The following is a 17964-nucleotide window of genomic DNA, read 5'->3' on the forward strand; positions in this document are numbered from 1 at the left end:
GCAGTTGGGGTTTGAGAGATTAGCTGGACACGATCAGCAGGGAGAGCATGTGTGTTTTCATGAAGAATTATGCCGAGATAGGTAACAGATAAGGAAGAAATTTGGGCTTGACTGAAGTAATGGGGGCTGTCCGCAAAGACTTGTGGCAGTACAGCCCAGGTAATTTGCTGAGCCTAATGGGTGTCAGGGTCAGTACAAGTGACAGTGAAAAGAGGCTGGGATGAAGGGTGCAAAGAAATAGTAAAGAAAGCATGTTTGAGATCCAGAACAGAATACTGGGTTGTGGAGGGAGGTACTGAGGATAGGAGAGTATATGGGTTTGGCACCATGGGGTGGATAGGCAAGATGATTTGGTTGATAAAGCGCAGATCCTGAACTAACCTGTAAGGCTCGTCCAGTTTTTGGACAGGTAAAATGGGGGAATTGTAGGGAGAGTTTATAGACTTTAAAAAACCATACTGTAACAGGCAAGTGATAACAGGCTTTAATCCTTTTAAAGCATGCTGTGGGATGGGATATTGGTGTTGAGTGGGGTAAGGGTGATTAGGTTTTAATGGGATGGTAAGGGATGCATCATCCATCACCAAGGAGGGAGGTAGAGGTGTCCTATGCTTGTGGATTAAGGTGGGGAGATACAAAGAGAGGATGTGAAGGAGGCTTTGAACTGGGGGAAAAGGCGGCAATGAGGTGTGACGTTAGCCCAGGAATAGTCAGGGGAGCAGATAATTTAGTTAAAATGTCTCAACCTAACAAGGGAACTGGGCAGTGGAGATAACTAAAAAGGAGTGCATTAAAGAATGTTGTCCAAGTTGGCACCAGAGTTGGGGAGTTTTAAGAGGTTTAGCAGCCTGGCCATCAATACTCACAACAGTTGTGGAGATAAAGGAAACAGGCCCTTGAAAAGAAAGTAATGTGGAGCGGGCAGCCTCCACATTGATTAAGAAGGGAATGGACTTACCCTCCACTGTAAAAGTTACCAAAGTGTCCACGATGGTCCAGGAGGCTTCTGAGTCGATCGGGCAACATCAGTCTTTAGCCGCTAAACTGAGAAGATCTGGAAAGGAGTCCATCAGAGAGCCTTGGGCCAGAGTTCCAGGGGCTCTAGGAATGGCTGCCGGGTGAGTTGGACAGTCCAATTTCCAGTGGGGTCCCACACAGATGGGACATGGCTTAGGAGGAATCCCGGGCTGTGGGCATTCCTTGACCCAGTGGCCAGATTTCCGGCACTTGAAGCAAGATCCTGGGGGAGACAGTCCTGGAGGAATGCCTGGCCACTGTGGTTCGATGTTTTGAAGTTCTTGTGTGCTGGAGATGTGGCTGGGGTTTCTCTCACAGTGGATGCAAGTAGTTGCAACTCAGAAATACGTTGCTACTTGGCTGCCTCTAATCTATTACTGCACACCTTGAAGGCAGGGTTAATTAGGTCCTGTTGTGGGGTTGGAGGGCTGGAATCTAATTTTTGGAGCTTTATTTAATGTCGGCAGCAGATCGGGTAATAAAATGCATATTGAGAATAAGACGGCCTTCTGGCCTTTCTGGGTCTAGGGTGGTAAACGTCTAAGGGTTGTTGCCAAATGGGCCATGAACTGGGTTGGGTTTTTATATTTGATGGAAAAGAGCCTAAACGCTAACTGATTTGGGAGAGGTTGGATAAAGAAAAAGGAGCATTAACCTTGGCTTTGCCTTCAGTTCCAGCGACCTCTTTAAGAGGAAATTGTTGGGCAGGTGGGGGAGGGCTAGTCACCGAACGAAACTGTAAGCCAGACCAGGTGCGAGGAGGGGAGGTAATAGAAGGATTGTAGGGTAGGGGAGCGGAGGCTGAGGAAGAATTGGGACCTGGCTCGGCCTGGTGAGGAGCAGCCTGGGGAGGAGGCGAGAGGTCAGATGAGTCCACAGAAAAGGATGAGTCCCTAGAAAAGGAGGATTCAAAGGACTCAGAGCTTGGGGTGGAGACTGAAGGAACAGACAGGAAAGAAAGAAGAAAGATTTGAGACGAGTTGCATTGGGAGCAGAGACTAGGGAGGGACAAATGTGTAAAAGAATGCCTGGACGTCAGGCACGTCAGACCCATTTGCCCATTTTTCAACAAAAATCATCCAGGTCTTGTAAAAGGAGGAATCAAAAGTGTCATTTTCTGGCTATTTAGTACGATTGTCGAGTTTGCATTGGGACCAAGCAGTGTTGCAGAAGAAAATAAGACACTTACACTTTAGGTCAGGAGAAAGTTGAAGAGGTTTTAAGTTCTTGAGAACACTGGCTAAGGGAGAAGAAGGAGGAATGGAGGGTGGAAGTTTGCCCATAGTGAAGGAGGTAAGTTTAAAGAGAAAGGTAGAGACGCAGAGAAGAGGGTGGGTGAGCAGCCAATGCAGGCGTCCCACAATTGACTTGCCACCAAGGGAATGTAGGTGAATGACCAAGGCAGGCATCCCCGCGGTGATCAGACACCAGTGAAATGTGGGTGAATAATCAGGCAGGCATCCCCGCAGTGATTAAACACAAGGGAAGACTGTCTTCCCGAGTCCGTGACCGGTGCTGGAGTTTTGGGTCCATGGATGAAACATGTCTCCTTTGTCTCTACTAGAGAGGAAAAAGAACTGGAGTTGAAGGACAGGGAGATTGAAGGGTAGCAAGAGAGGCTGGAGAAGAGAGTGAAAAGACTACTTAGTTGGAAGGACAGGGAGATTGAAGGGTAGGAAGAGAGGCTGGAGAAGAGAGTGAAAAGACTGCTTACCCGATTTGAAATTGGTGAGATGTTCCTTGGGCTGGTTGGTCTGAGGACCCAAGGTTGTAGGTGGATCTCCTCATGGAGTAAGGGCGAGGACAGGGGACTGGTCTCCCAAAGAAGTCCTCCTGTCCCGGGTCTTTGGCACCAAATGTCACGCGCATCCGTGTGAAGAGAGTCCACCATCAGGCTTTATGTGAGCAACAAAGCTGTTTATTTCACTTGGGTGCAGGCGGGTTGAGTCCGAAAAAGGAGTCAGCAAAGGGTAGTGGGATTATAATTACTTCTTTAGGTTTTGGGATACCCGGTGGAGTTAGGAGCAATGTTTTGAGGGCAGGGGGTGGATCTCATGAAGTACATTCTCAAGGGTGGGGAGAATTACAAAGAACCTTCTTAAGGGTGGGGGAGATTACAAAGAAACTTCTTAAGGATAGGGGAGATTACAAAGTACATTGATCAGTTAGGGCGGGGCAGAAACAAATCACAACGGTGAAATGTCATCAGTTAAGGCTATTTTCACTTCTTTTGTGGATCTTCGGTTGCTTCAGGCCATCTGGATGTTTACGAGCAGGTCACAGGGGATATAATGGCTTAGCTTGGGCTCAGAGGCCTGACAGTGAAGGCAAAATCAATTACAATTTCAGAAAAGCAAGGGTTCAGGAAGGTTACCACACTCAAATGCTTCCTGAAAAAATTACTTGAAGACATGTTCTTCTGAATAATGGAAGAAATGAAGCAGAAAAAGAGGAGTGCTTAAGATGAAAAACAGTGATGAACAAAGAAATGAAATTGTTTGCCATGTGGTTGTGGACAAAACGTGTGGTCAATACATAGTTCTTAGGGAAAGGAATACATAATATAAAAATTAATCATACTGAACTAAAATTTATGATTTAAAGAAAATGTAGAAGGGGATAAAAGTGAAATGAAGGTGAGGGGAAATGAGAGTCCTAAAGAAATTATTTTGTGTAGAAAGTGGCAGCCACAAACACTAATTCTCAACATGGATTTTAAAAGTTGAATGTTTATTAATAAATTAACAGAAGTGGACACGTAACTTTCAAGCCATTAAATGCAAAGAAGGAATGGACAAACTACAAACTCGACCAAGGCTGAAAAAGAGGGGAAAAGGTGAAGGAACAAGAAAATGTTATACAGAAAACACAAACTAAATGGCATTAATAAGACAAAATACATCAGTAGTAACAATATGTGAAGGTTTTTTCATGCTTAGATTTTTTTTCTTGTTTTTAATGGAGTCTTGCTCTGTTGCCCCGGCTGGAGTGCAGTGGCATGACCTCAGCTCACTGCTAGCTCTGCCTCCCGGGTTCAAGTGATTCTCCTGCCTCAGCCTCCCAAGTGACTGGGACTACAGGCATAGGTCACCACACCTGGCTAATTTTTTGTATTTTTAGTAGAGATGGGGTTTCACCATGTTAGCCAGGATGGTCTTGATCTCCTGACCTTGTGATCCACCTACCTCAGCCTCCCAAAGTGCTGGGATTACAGGCGTGAGCCACCACACCTGGCCATTTAGATTTTCTTTAAGAGACTGCGTCTTGCTCTGTTGCCCAGGCTGGAGTGCAGTGGAGCAATCACGGCTCATTTCAGCCTCCTGAGTAACTGAGATTATAGGCACACATCACCATTTAAAATTGTTAAAATTTTAATTTTTAAAATTTTTTGTAGAGATAGGGTCTTGCTGTAGAGAGAAGGCTGGTCTCAAACTCCTGACCTCAAGCAATCCTCCTGGTTTGACCTCCCAAAATGCTAGGATTACAGGTGTGAGCCACTCTACCCAGCCTAGATTGCAAACTGCTTGCAAGAGCCATGCCTAAAAGTACTCCAGAAAGGGATTTGGATTTGTAACTGGGCAGAGAGAAAAATTGCTTTAAGCTAAAATTCAGGAAGGATTTGGCGGCAGCAGCAATTTTGGAGGGCAAGAAGAACCTGAGCAGACTCCCCTCAGAGTCTTAGAGGAGGAATGATGGTGGGTGGGGGTGAAGCCCACCCAGGTGCCAGGAGACAAGGAAACAGAAGGTGGAGCCTAGGGGATAGTGTTGGTATGGATCCGAGTAGACGAGGTGACATCAAAAACCATTATCAGAGAACGCTCTGTACCCTAGTTTACTAGGAAAAGATAATGGATATTAATGAATTCACTTCTGGTAGCAAAGGGTTGTTTCTTTTGTGAGTTATTTTGGTATGCATGACCTTAAAGCAAGTCACAGCTCACAGTGGGCTCCAGTTTCACCATCTGAAAGCCTTATCGTGCTGGGAATAAACCATGAATAACATCCGCCTCGGTAGGCCAGGCATCTTGGAATCTGTATTATTGTTAAGTATGTAGTGCCAGCTGCCCTGCCAGTGTAATCCCCAAACCCTTCTTGAGATTTGCCTGGCCCATTGCTACAGAAGCACAACACAGCCCCAGTTTGCAACTCAGACAAAACCACCAAGGAGGTCAGTGCTGGGTGGGAGATCCAGGCTCTGTCCACACAGATAGTTCAATGTGGAGACCTCCTTAAACTCCAGGTGGATTCCCCCTCTCCCCACCGAGGCCTGCTGGTTCTAGGAGGTGTTCCTCCACCAAGTAGCAACAGCTTTTTGTGCACTCTGGCTATGAGCTCAAGCCTGGACCTATTATCCCTCCCTGAATGTTCAGGGAAACCAAGGCAGGGGCCTGAGGAGGTGTCACTTTCTTTAAAAGCAGTTCACTCTCATGGCAACCACAAATGAGCACATTTACCAGAGTTTCCCCTGTGAGGAGATGTTCCATTTCCACGAAGACAATGCAATCAGGGTTCATAGAACAAGCACGTGCATTTGGATTCTGTCTGTGCAATAGCCAGATGTCAGGTCTAAGATGTAATCTAGTCTTTACATCTTTTAAATTCCTAATGGTAACTACGTAGCCACATCTTCAAAGCAGGGGTAAAAATCAGAACCGAGCCTGTAACTGACACTATCAGAAAGAGCCACAGGAAGATTCGGTCAAGAACTTGAGCTACAAATTTCCAGTCTTGTACTACCTGCAAAAGAGAAAAAGATGCCTTTCACTCAAGACACTGAGCAACTGTTCTGTATTCATCTCAAGGGATTTAAAAAGAGTAACATTCAGATTTAGAGCATTTACTTAAGTTTTCAAAATGCATCTAATGTCCCAACCACGCTACAGGCTCAGGTTCTTTCAGGGACTTCGCTAATCATGCCCAAAGGAAGTATCTTGGAACACTGTCATCAGCCCTGAAGAAGGAAAATAGAAACAATAGAATTCTGTGTGCATATGTCAACATTCCTGATCAGAATGGGAAAAGTCTGATTTTTACGTGAATAAAAAGCCAGTATAGGCCAGGTATGGTGGCTCACACCTGTAACCCCAGCACTTTGGGGAGGCTGAGGTGGGGGGATCACCTGAAGTTGGGAGTTTGAGACCAGCCTGGCCAACATGGTGAAACCCCCTCTTTACTAAAAATACAAAAATCAGCTGGGCATGGTGGCGGGCGCCTGTAATCCCAGCTACTCGGGAGGCTGAGGCAGGAGAATTGCTTGAACCCAGGAGGCGGAGTGTATCTTAGTATGCCAGTGTATCTTACTAGGGTGCTTCCTGATACTCGTATGAAAAGAATCACAAATTTATAATTTAAGAGTTTTTGTGGCCAAATGTCACAGGCTTTCTTTTCTTCCACTCCACCTGTGCTGCAGCTCCAGAAGGAAGGGTGCTGCCGAGCAGAAGAATCGACCAGGACAAGACAGAAATTCACGAAGGAGACAGAAGACTGAGTCCCCTTTACTAGGAAGGGGAGGGGAGATGCAGAGAGTGGGCAACAGGTCCATAACACAAAGTCAAGGCACAACTGGCTGAGGAAGTCTGAAAGGAAGGGGAGTCCTCATCCCTCTAGAGTAAATAAATATCCTCCATCTTGGGACAGGGGGAAGAAATCTTTGTATTAGGTTTTTGTTTTGTTTTTTTGAGACGTAGTCTCGCTCTGTCACCCAGGCTTCAGTGGTGCAATCTTGGCTCACTGCAACCTCCGCCTCCTGGGTTTAAGCGATTCTCCTGCCTCAGCCTCCCGAGTAGCTGGGATTACAGGCACTTGTCATCATGCCCAGCTAGTTTTTGTATTTTTAGTAGAGAGGGGGTTTCACCATGTTGGCCAGGCTGGTCTCGAGCTCCTGACCTCAGGTAATCCACATACCTCGACCTCCCAAAGTTCTGGGATTACAGGGGTGAGCCAGCACGCCCAGCCTGTTTTTAAAAGATGTTAAGAAACAAACAAAAAAATCTGCCCAGCTTGATAGCTGAATGTTTCTTGTCTAGCAGCAGTCACTTTTCTAGTGCTTTTAAAAAAAATTTAAGTGGATGAAAAACATGACAGATTGTTAAGAGAGAGGGTATATGAGGCAGTGTCTGAGAACACAAGAGAAAATGTATAAGGATAATTGTAAAAAAAATTCTTAGCTGGGTGCAGTGGCTCACTCCTGTAATCCCAGCACTTTGGGAGGCCAAGGCGGGCAGATCACGAGGTCAGGAGATCGAGACCATCCTGGCTAACACAGTGAAACCCCGTCTGTACTAAAAACACAAAAAATTAGCTGGGTGTGGTTGCGGGCGCCTATAGTCCCAGCTACTCAGGAGGCTGAGGCAAGAGAATGGTGTGAACCTGGGAGGCAGAGCTTGCAGTGAGCTGAGATGGCGCCCCTGCACTCCAGCCTGGGTGACAGAGCGAGACTCCATTTCAAAAAAAATAAATAAATAAAATAATTCTTTCATCAGTTTGTTTAGGGAATGAGGCTCTTGGCACTAATTTTCACCAATTTTAGAGTAAAATACTTGAACTCTGTAAAGTGAAGTTATTATATAAATTGAAAATATGTTACTTGCTGTAGGCAACAGATCACTTTTTTTTTTTTTTTTTTTGCTGGACACTTAAAAAAAAATCTGTAAATAACCACATCCTCTTTCCTCACCAAAATATCTGTTGTAACACTAAATTTTTTATTAATCAAAAAATCTGAGTATTTCTGGTCTTTTATTTCTAAATACTGTGGTTGAACATATCTATCATCCCATGAAAAATGAGAGATAAATTACCAGAGACCAGGATAACCAACTTAAAATGTGTAATTGAGGCCGGGCACGGTGGCTCACACCTGTAATCCCAGCACTTTGGGAGGCCGAGGCGGGCTGATCACGAGTTCAGGAGATCAAGACCGTCCTGGCTAACACAGTGAAACCCCGTCTCTACTAAAAATACAAAAAATTAGCCGGGCGTGGTGGCAGGCACCTGTAGTCCCAGCTACTCGGGAGGCTGAGGCAGGGGAATGGCGTGAACCCAGGAGGCAGAGCTTGCAGTGAGCAGAAATTACACCACTGCACTCCAGCCTGGATGACAGAGGGAGACTCTGACTCAAAAAAAAAAAAAAAAGAAAAATGTGTAATTGAATTATTTAATATAGAATTATAAGAAACAATTATAAGAAACAATGCTTAATCAACAGTTGCTTCACTTTTGCTCCTTATGTTTTTGTGAACTACTTCCTAAAAATTCATACTAAGATCACTATGTTATGTGAGGGCTTGCTTTAAATGGTACATGTATAAAAAGGATGTCTTATAATGTCACATTTAAACCATGACAACATTTTATGGTAAACAGATGTCAAAATATTTGTCTTTGGCCCACCTTTATAGCGGCATAATTGGGAATACCAGTTTACTCACCTGGCTGATAAAATGTTCTTTCTTCACATGTCTTGAAATGTATCTAATAGAATCAGCAGCTTTTTCCAAAAAAGCAACCAGAACTTTTTCTCCATCACTAAGCTGTTTCTGTTTCTTTTTTTTGAGGACTTTGCCTTTCACTACTGGTTGACTCTCCTCTTTCTCTGGGAATGAGTAGCGATCCACGTGGTCTTTCATGCAAAGTAATTTTGGAAGTTTCTGCAGAAAGAACCTCTTAACCCAGGGGGCCATGGGGTGGTATGTGGAAGAAGATCTATGGTGAACGTTAATGACAAACACGGTAACAATGATGGACAGGGTCACGAAAATCATGATGAACAGCAGGTACTCCCCAATGAGAGGAATGACTTTGGAAGATGATGGGATGATTTCTTCAATCACTAAAAGGAAAACAGTCAGAGAAACCAAGACTGATGTGGATAATGAAAGTTTTTCTCCTTCATCTGAAGGTAAATAGAACACGAGAACTGTTAGGAAAGACAGCCCCAGGCAGGGGATGATGAGAAAGAGTGTATAGAATAAAGGCAGGCGTCTCAGGACGAAGGAATATGTGATAAAGGGATAGGAGTACATGCCGTCCCTTCTGTTCCCCTTCATCCCCTTTGCGTTCAGTATTTCCCATTCTCCGTTATCGAAGAAGTCCTTTCTGTCAACATTTTCATTGATCAAAATGAGGTCAACCATGGTGCCATCATAAGTCCAGGATCCAAACTTCATGGAGCAGTTCTGTCGGTCGAACGGGAAAAACGTGACGTCCATGGTGCAGGAGCTTTTGTAGCTGGCGGGAGGGGTCCAGACAACGGTTCCATTTGATTTCACGATGACCTTGGTCATCAGGGAGCCTTCAAAACGGCCGTCAGCGCTGCAATCAAAGCAGTTTCACCTTAGCAGTCGGTGGAGCACCTGCTAGTTTTTGTTCTTTTTCCCAGCATTGACTATTTCTATTTTATGACTTTTCTTTTCTTTTTTGAGATGGAGTCTCACTCTATCGCCAGGGCTGGAGTGCGGTGTGGCACCATCTCGGCTCACTGCAACCTACACCTCTTGGGTTCAAGCAATTCTCCTGCCTCAGCCTCCTGAGTAACTGGGATTACAGGCGCCTGCCACCATGCCCAGCTAAGTTTTTGTATTTTTAGTAGAGACAGGGTTTCACCATATTTGCCAGGCTGGTCCCGAACTCCTGACTTCATGATTAGCCCACCTCGGCCTCCCAAAGTGCTGAGATTACAGGCATGAGCCACCGTGCCCTGCCCTATTTTAGGACTTTTCTACCGCAACACCAGGCAACTGTTTTAAAATAAACAATTTTTTTAATTTAAAGTTGAATAAGTATTTTTGCCTGAATCAGAATTTTCTATTCCTGGTGTTAATCAGGAAAAATAGTTTTCTTCTGTGATATTTACTTTTCTTTTTTTCACTTTTAAAAAAAAATTTTTTTTTCACTTTTTAAAAAATCTATTTTTTTCCCCATAAGTGAGAAACAATGTGATACTTACTTTTCAAAAAGAACTATGTCGGGAAGCCACAGAGATTCTGATGGAACTTTAATGGAATGGATCCCACCATAATCATCAGGATTCCAGCGTAACTTGTGGTCTGTCCATTCCTGCATGAAATTGGTACACTGTGATTTTATTCTGAAAGTTCAATATATTAGATCTTGAAATCTTCAAGTTTCTGTTAGCTTTATCAAGCCACTGTTTTATTAAGAAAAGGAAATTGTCCTGGTTGGACTGTGTGACCCTACTGGGGACTCAGTACAGGATTCACCTTGGGCCAGCCTGGCCTCTGATCTCACCCAGGCCCACACCCTTTGCATGTTACATATTTCCAAAATCACTGTACCTGCCTCACCACGAAGAGGCTCTACAACAAACGCCACTAATTCATGATCTATCTTTTCAACCTATTTTCTCTTAACAAACAAACAAAAGAAAAGCAATGATGTGTCTAATTCAGTTTATTCTAGGAGGGTGAGTCCAGTAATACTTTAATCACATGCTAACAGGTACAAGTGATTTTGAACACCACTCAAGAGGCTTGGATGAACATCCACCTGCTATGTTAATATGAGACATCCATTTTCCATGAATTCTTCTTGATCACATTAGAACTTGTATCCAATAAAAAATGTTTTCCCAGCATTTTCTTTTAAGTTCTGAATTTATTTTTGGAGCTCCAATTATAATTTTAAGTTACATTCCTAATATTGTTAGCCTCCAGGCACTTACACATTTTTCTTCATAAGGATGAAATCACATGGCGTGTTTTACGGGGCTGATTAATCTAGATAAATAAACCTGACCATGAATTGGTCAGACTGCGAAGGTCAAGAGGATGATGTATGGATGACCCGATCACAGCAGAGTGGACTCTACTAAAAAGATTTTGGGTCCAAAATCATAGGAAATCTGACCTGAAAATTGAATTTTTCTATTCTACAGCCTCTCATGTGGGTAGGTGAATAAGGATGCAGGAGTTCAGAGAGTTAGAAGGGCATGCCCAGCATGAGGCTTCCCAGAGCCCAGTGATGCCAACTTTGTCATTAAAACATCAGGAATCAGCAGACGGATGATGTCACTAGATAGTAAAATACTGAAATATGCATGGTGCCTGACAAATGATGGAACTCCACACCCCAGAGGAAACTGTCTATCTTAGACAATATTTTTGAGACTTGATCCCCTAAAAACAAAGTTTAAGATGTATGGGCCTTTAAAAAACTAGAATAGAAAGTATAACAAAATGGCATGATATTTATGGGAAAACATGCATATGAAACTGACAATTTAAGAGCCCAATAATAAAGTATTCACCGTGTTTACTTGGTGCTTATGGGCTTCTCTTTTTTTCTTCCTCCTTTGCCTATTTTGAAGAGCAAATATATTCTCCTTCCTAGGAATAATTTGTCTCCTGCTGAGGAGACTCTTACTATCATTGGTAGGTCTGAGTCTCAGAAATCTTGGAGGGAACTCACTTATAGTAGCATTTGTGGTTTGTTTCAATTCCACTTTATGCACTTTGTAAAAATTTACTTACAATAAAATTCACTCTTTTGTTTACAGTTATTAATGCGAATAGCTGTATAATAACTGCAGGCATTAAGACACCAAAACAGTTTTTTTGCCCAAAATATTTCCCAGGTGCTGCCCTTTTGTAATCAACCCCTCCCACATTTCCAACCCTCAGAAATCCCTGATTTGTTCTCTTTTTCTATAATTTCACCTTTTCTAGAATGTCATGTAAATGGAATCAACATAACATTTCAATTCTGACGTCTTTACTTAGCAATGCGTTTAGATTCTTCTTCTTTTTTTTTTTTTTTTTTTTTTCATTTGAGACAGAATCTCATTCTTTTGCCCAGGCTGGAGTGCTATGGTGACATCATGATTCAGTGTAGCCTCAACCTCCTGGGCTCAAGTGATCCTCCTGCCTCAGGCTCCCAAGTAGCTGGGACCACAGGTGTGTACCATCACACCCAGCTAATTGTTTTGCTTTGTAGAAATGAAGTCTTCCTATGTTGCCCAGGCTGGTCTTGAACCCCTAGGCTCAAGCAATTCTCCTGCCTCACCTCCCAAAGTGTAGGGATTACAGGCATGAGCCATTGAGCCCAGATTCATTGTGTTTTTTAATATGCATTTTCCTAATGACTAATCATTAATATCTTCATGTGTTTATCTGCCATCCATGTATCGTATTTGGTCAAGTGCATAATGTTTAATCAAGTTGTTTGTTTTCTTACTGAGTTTTAAGAGTTCCTTATACATTCTGGATAAAAGTGGTTTGTCAAATATTTGATTTACAAACATCTTCTCTCAGTCTTTTTTTCCTCTTAATAATGTATTTCACAAGTCAGAAATTCTAAAAGTTCATTTTATCAATTTTATTGTTTATGGATTGTGTCATATCTAAGAAATCTTTGCCTAACACAGGGTCACAAAGATTTTCTTATATACTTTCTCCTAGAAATTTTGCAGTTTTTTGTTTTTTGAGACAGAGTCTCGCTCTGTCACCAGGCTGGAGTGCAGTAGCACAATCTCGGCTCACTGCAACCTCTGCTTCCTGGGTTCAAACGATTCTCCTGCCTCAGCCTCCCGAGTAACTGGGACTACAGGTGCATGCCACCACACCCAGCTAATTTTTGTATTTTTAGTAGAAATGAGGTTTCACTGTCTTGGCCAGAATGGTCTTGATCTCTTGACCTTGTGATCACCAGCCTCGACTTAGGTCTAAGATCCATTTTCAGTTAATATTTTATAAAGGTGCAGGAATGGGTTGAGGTTCATTTTCTTTTGCATGTGAGTGTCCAATTGTTTCAGTACCGTTTGTGGAGAAGACTAAACATTACCCATGGAACTTCCTTTGTACATTTGTCAAAATGTAGTTAACTATGTATGTGCATGGGTCCATTCTGGACCGTTCTGTTTCACTGATCTGTGTATCTGTCTTTTTTTTTCTTTCTTTTTTTTTTTTTTTTCGAGACAGAGTCTCACTCTGTCCCCTAGGCTGGAGTGCATTGGTGCGATCTCGTCTCACTGCAACTTCCACCTCCCAGGTTCAAGTAATTCTCCTGCTTCAGCCTCCCAAGTAGCTGGGATAACAGGGGTGTGTCACCACGCCCGGCTAATTTTTGTGTTTTTAGTAGAGACAGGGTTTCACTATCTTGGCCAGGCTGGTCTTGAACTCCTGACCTGAAGTGATCCACCCACCTTGGCCTCCCAAAATGCTGGGATTACAGGTGTGAGCCACAGTGACTGGCCCTGGGACAGTATCACACTGTCTTGGTTATTATAGCTTTAAGTAAATTTTTGAATCTGCTTGTTGCTGTCTATAAGATATCCTGCCAAGATTTTAATTGTGATTGATTTGAATATACAGATTAGTTTGGTGAGAACTGGCACCATGATATGGAATCTACTGGCCCAGGAATATTATTTACGTCTCCATTTACTTAGGTCTTGATTTTTTGTTGTTGTTGTTTTGTTAGTGTTTTGCAGTTTTAGGCTTACAGACATTGCACATATTTAGTTAGATTTACACCTAAGTAGGCCAGGTGCAGTGGCTTATGCCTGTAATCCCAGCAGTTTGTGGGGCCAAGATGGGTGGATCACCTGAGGTCAGGAGTTCATGACCAGCCTGGCCAACATGGTGAAGCCCAGTCTCTATAAAAATATAAAAATTAGTCAGGCATGATGATGGGTGCCTGTAATCCCAGCTACTCGGGAGGCTGAGGTAGGAGAATCGCTTGAACCCGGGGGCAGAGGTCGCAGTGAGCTGAGACCACACCAATGTACTCCAGCCTGGATGACAGAGCCAGACTCCGTCTAAAAAAAAAAAAAAAAAAAAAGAAAGTCATTTAATTTTTAAAATTCCAATCGTTCATTGTTAGTATCTAAATATACAATCGACTTTTGCATATTGACCTGGTCCTGTGACCTGGCTTAGCTCATTTAGTTTTGGGATATTTTCTGTAGATTTTCTGTATAGACAATTATGTCATTTGCAAGCAGAGCGTTTTATTTCTTCCTTTCCAATCTGAATAACTTTGAATGCTATTCTTTGCCTTAATTACTGAGTAGTAGTAGCTGCAACACCAGAAAGATGGCAGAGCAAGAGCAAAGAAAAATTCCTTTGGTTCCAGAAAATCTCCTGAAAATGAAGAAGGCTTATCAAGCCCTCAAAGCCACCCAGGCAAAGCAGGCACTTTTGCAAAGAAGGAGCAGAGAAAAGGAAAAAGGCTCAGGTTTAAACAACTGGAATCATTCCTATATGATTCCTGGTGGCAGAAACGTGACAAGGTGTGTCTCAGACGACTAGAAGTGAAACCTTGCGCCTTGGAATTGCCAGATAAACATTCCTTGGCCTTTGTTGTATGCATCGAAAGGATTGATGGCATGAGTTTACTGGTGCAGAGAACCACTGTGAGACTTTGCCTAAAGAAAATTTTTAGTGGTGTCTTTGTAAAAGTCACCCCTCAGAACCTAAAAATGCTGCATAGAGTGGAACCTTATATAACCTAGGGATTTCCAAATCTGAAGTCTATCCAGGAGCTCATTTTGAAATGTGCACAAGTCAAAGTCAAGAATAAGACCATTCCTCTGACAGACAACACAGTGATTGAGGAGCACCTGGGAAAGCATTTCCAGGCGATCTCATGGTTCTTGCACCCTTTCCACCTCTCAGGGGCCTGTCATGCTACCAAAAATAGAGTGGGCTTCCTCAAGGAGACGGGCACACCTGGCTATCAGGGTGAACGCATCAATCAGCTGATCTGCCAGCTGAACTAGACCCAGGTGCCAAACTGCAGTAAATTTTTTATCAATGAATTGGAAGCATGTGCTTTTGTATTTGGGGGAATTTTTATCAAGTATCTTCAGAGAAGTTTATTTCCTGCTTTATCTTCAAAAACTGGAAAGGAAGGGTCAAAGAAAAGACAGTAGCTGGCCGGGTGCAGTGGCTCATGTCTGCAATCCCAGCACTTTGGGAGGCCGAGGTGGGCGGATCACCTGAGGTTGGGAGTTTGAGACCGGCCTGTCCAACATGGAGAAACCCCATCTGTACTAAAAATACAAAAATTAGCCAGGTGTAGGGGTTCATGCCTGTAATCCCAGCTACTAGGGAAGCTGAGGCTGGAGAATTGCTTGAACCCCGGAGGTGGAGGTTGTGGTGAGCCGAGATTGCACCATTGCACTCCAGCCTATGCAACAAGAGCAAAACTCCATCTCAAAAAAGAAGAAAAAGAAAAAACAGTAGCTTATGTCCATGGCAAGCACCTCTCATCACAGTCCAGTTTTGGCATTTGAAAGTCAGAAAGATTTGTGTTGCTTACCCGACCTTCAAAAGCAGGATTAACAGCTGTGACCAGAGATAAAATGGAGATAGTGGTTTATGGGGCTCACTGTTTTCAAAGCGTTCATTCATTCATCAAATATGCAAGGCATGTACTAGCACTGAGCACAGCTGCCTCGACCTCTTATCCTGGGGCTGACTCAGATGATAAATCAGTCAACTAACAAATACCCACACCTCCTGACAGTGGCTATAAAGGAGACAGTTTTGGTATGGAATACAGAACAGTGGAGTGGACAGGGAAAACATTTCCAAGGAGATGACATTTAGACTAAACATGCAGGGTAAGAAGGAGTCTGAGGGCTGGGCGCGGTGGCTCACGCCTGTAATTCCAGCACTTTGGGAGGCCGAGGCAGGCAGATCACGAAGTCAGGAGTTTGAGACCATCCTGGCTAACATGGTGAAACCCTGTCTCTACTAAAAATACAAAAATTAGCTGGGCATGGTGGCACGGGTCTTTAGTTCCAGCTACTTGGGAGGCTGAGGCAGGAGAATCGCTTGAATCCAGGAGGCAGAGTTTGCAGTGAGCCAAGATTGTGCCACTGCACTCTAGCCTGGTGACAGAGCAAGACCCTGTCTCAAAAAAAAAAAAAAAAAAAGAAGGATTCTGAGCAGGACAGGGTTAAGAAGGCTGGCCAAAGATGGAACCACCTGTGGGAAGGTGCTGGGGCAGGAAGGAAGGAGAGCATGAATGAGGGATGCCTTCAGATCCTTGAGGAGGATATTAAAGGGATCTAGAGCAGACTCAGTTGCTTCTAACCAGTAAAGAAAAACAGGCTGGGTGGGACTTGTGGTCAATACTGCTTACACTGGTGGCCTCGAAAGAGAAAGCACACTAGACTCCACTCACAAGCCCTGAGCTCCACACTAGGACTGTGCTTTACTAGCTGTACAACTTGGACGAGTCATTGATCTCCAGTTGCTGCATTGCTTTGCAAGGGTGAGAGAGCATTCTTCACAACCTTAGTGTCCTTCTGCTATCAGACCAGGGAATCACAGAGCATTCTCCCTGAGATGCCCATCAGAGGGTTCATCCAGTTTCTTTCCTGTTGTTTTTAGACAGGGTCTCACTCTGTTGCCCAGGCTGGAGTGCCATGGTGTGATCACAGCTCATTGCAGTTTCAACCTCCTGGGCTCAAATCATCTTCCAACCCCAGCCTCCCGAGTAGCTAGGACTACAAGTTATGCACCACCACGCCCGGCTAATTTTTCTTATTTTTTGTACAGACAGGGGACTCCCTGTGTTGACCAGGCTGGTTTCAAACTCCTAGCCTCAAGTGATCCTCCTGCCTTGGCCTCCCAAAGTGTTGGGATTACAGGCAGGAGCCACCACGCCCAGCCCACCCAATTTCTGCCAGGATGCGTGTTCACCACAGAGCTGGCTGTGCCTTGTAGCCCAGGACCACTGTGGGTTTAGAATGGCACAAGCCACAGGACATTTGCAAGTGGTGGAATTAGCAGTGCCCAGCTGAGGAGCCACAGCCCAAACCTCTATCTTGTTCTCTAAGGGGCTGCGAGGTTTTCTGGTCACTTCTTTGTTCTTTCTGAAACCCCTGGTGACATCTGGAGATTAAGCTCCTGTCTCTCCCTTCTTAGGGTAAGAGATGAGAAATAATATTCCATGTTTGCATAGTGTGTTCTAGCTGAGACGCTCAAAGCCGTTGTCAAACACCAGCTCTGCATCACAGCAGTTCCTGGCTTGAGAGCCCTGTTTTTGCAGGAAACAGGAGCGCAAAGGGTATGTCAGAGCCAAATATCAAAGTTAATCTATGACTAAGAAAAAAATGGAAAAACACTCCAACTCTAGGTTTCCTCATTCAGAAAAAATGCAATTTCAAATCCATTTCAAATATATATATAACCCTTTAAAATGGTCTTTTCTTACATGTATTACCTGAATGATCACTCATAAATGTCTAGCTAAACCACAACCCAGAGTCAAATTTTATTTAAACCTAAATCATAAGCTTTTTAAGAAAACTGTAAACAAAGTCCTCGAATTTTTTTTTATTTTTATTTTTTTTGAGACAGAGTCTCCCTCTGTCACCCAGGCTGGAGTGCAGTGGCATGATCTCGGCTCACTGCAAGCTCCGCCTCCCAGGTTGGTGCCATTCTCCTCTCTCAGCCTCCCGAGTAGCTGGGACTACAGGCACCCGCCACCATGCCCAGCTAATTTTTTTGTATTTTTAGTAGAGACGGGGTTTCACTGTGTTAGCCAGGATGGTCTCAATCTCCTGACCTCGTGATCTGCCTGCCTCGGCCTCCCAAAGTGCTGGGATTACAGGTGTGAGCCACCGCACTCGGCCAAGTCCCCGAATTATTCTTACTTCAATGCTAAAAGGACCAAGAGATAAGGAACAAATATTCTTTGCTGTTGTCTTGATATGCAGTCTCTGGGACATCCCTGGGATCTCCAGTCATCTTAGATGTGAAATTCTTAAAGTCAAATTATTGTTGATTCATTTTAATCTTAAAGGCAGCAACATGACATATTATATGTTTCATATTCCTGTAAAATTCGTGAGTTGTTAAGGCCAAGAAATGTGATTTGTTATTAAGGATGAAGGCCAGGCATGGTGGCTCACCTGTGTAATCCCAGCACTTTGGGAGGCCCAGGCAGGTGATTACATGGGGTCAGGGTTCCAGG

The 17964-nt window shown here is 43.7% G+C and overlaps 1 protein-coding gene across 1 annotated transcript in view; it reads right to left on the bottom strand.

Moving 5' to 3' along the window:
* Window positions 1-4836: 4836 nt before the first annotated feature.
* CHRNB3 (cholinergic receptor, nicotinic, beta 3 (neuronal)) overlaps window positions 4837-17964 on the bottom strand; it is a 34534-nt gene continuing 21406 nt past the window's right edge. Inside the window, exons 4-6 of the mRNA XM_012001044.1 lie at window positions 9965-10074; window positions 8448-9330; window positions 4837-5754 (exon numbers count right to left, since the gene is read on the bottom strand). Coding sequence (XP_011856434.1) covers window positions 5620-5754; window positions 8448-9330; window positions 9965-10074 — 1128 coding nt within the window. The 3' untranslated portion in view covers window positions 4837-5619. The remainder of the gene's footprint in view (window positions 5755-8447; window positions 9331-9964; window positions 10075-17964) is intronic.

The sequence above is a fragment of the Mandrillus leucophaeus genome, unplaced genomic scaffold (assembly GCF_000951045.1).
Source record: "Mandrillus leucophaeus isolate KB7577 unplaced genomic scaffold, Mleu.le_1.0 Scaffold649, whole genome shotgun sequence".
NCBI lineage: Eukaryota > Metazoa > Chordata > Mammalia > Primates > Cercopithecidae > Mandrillus > Mandrillus leucophaeus.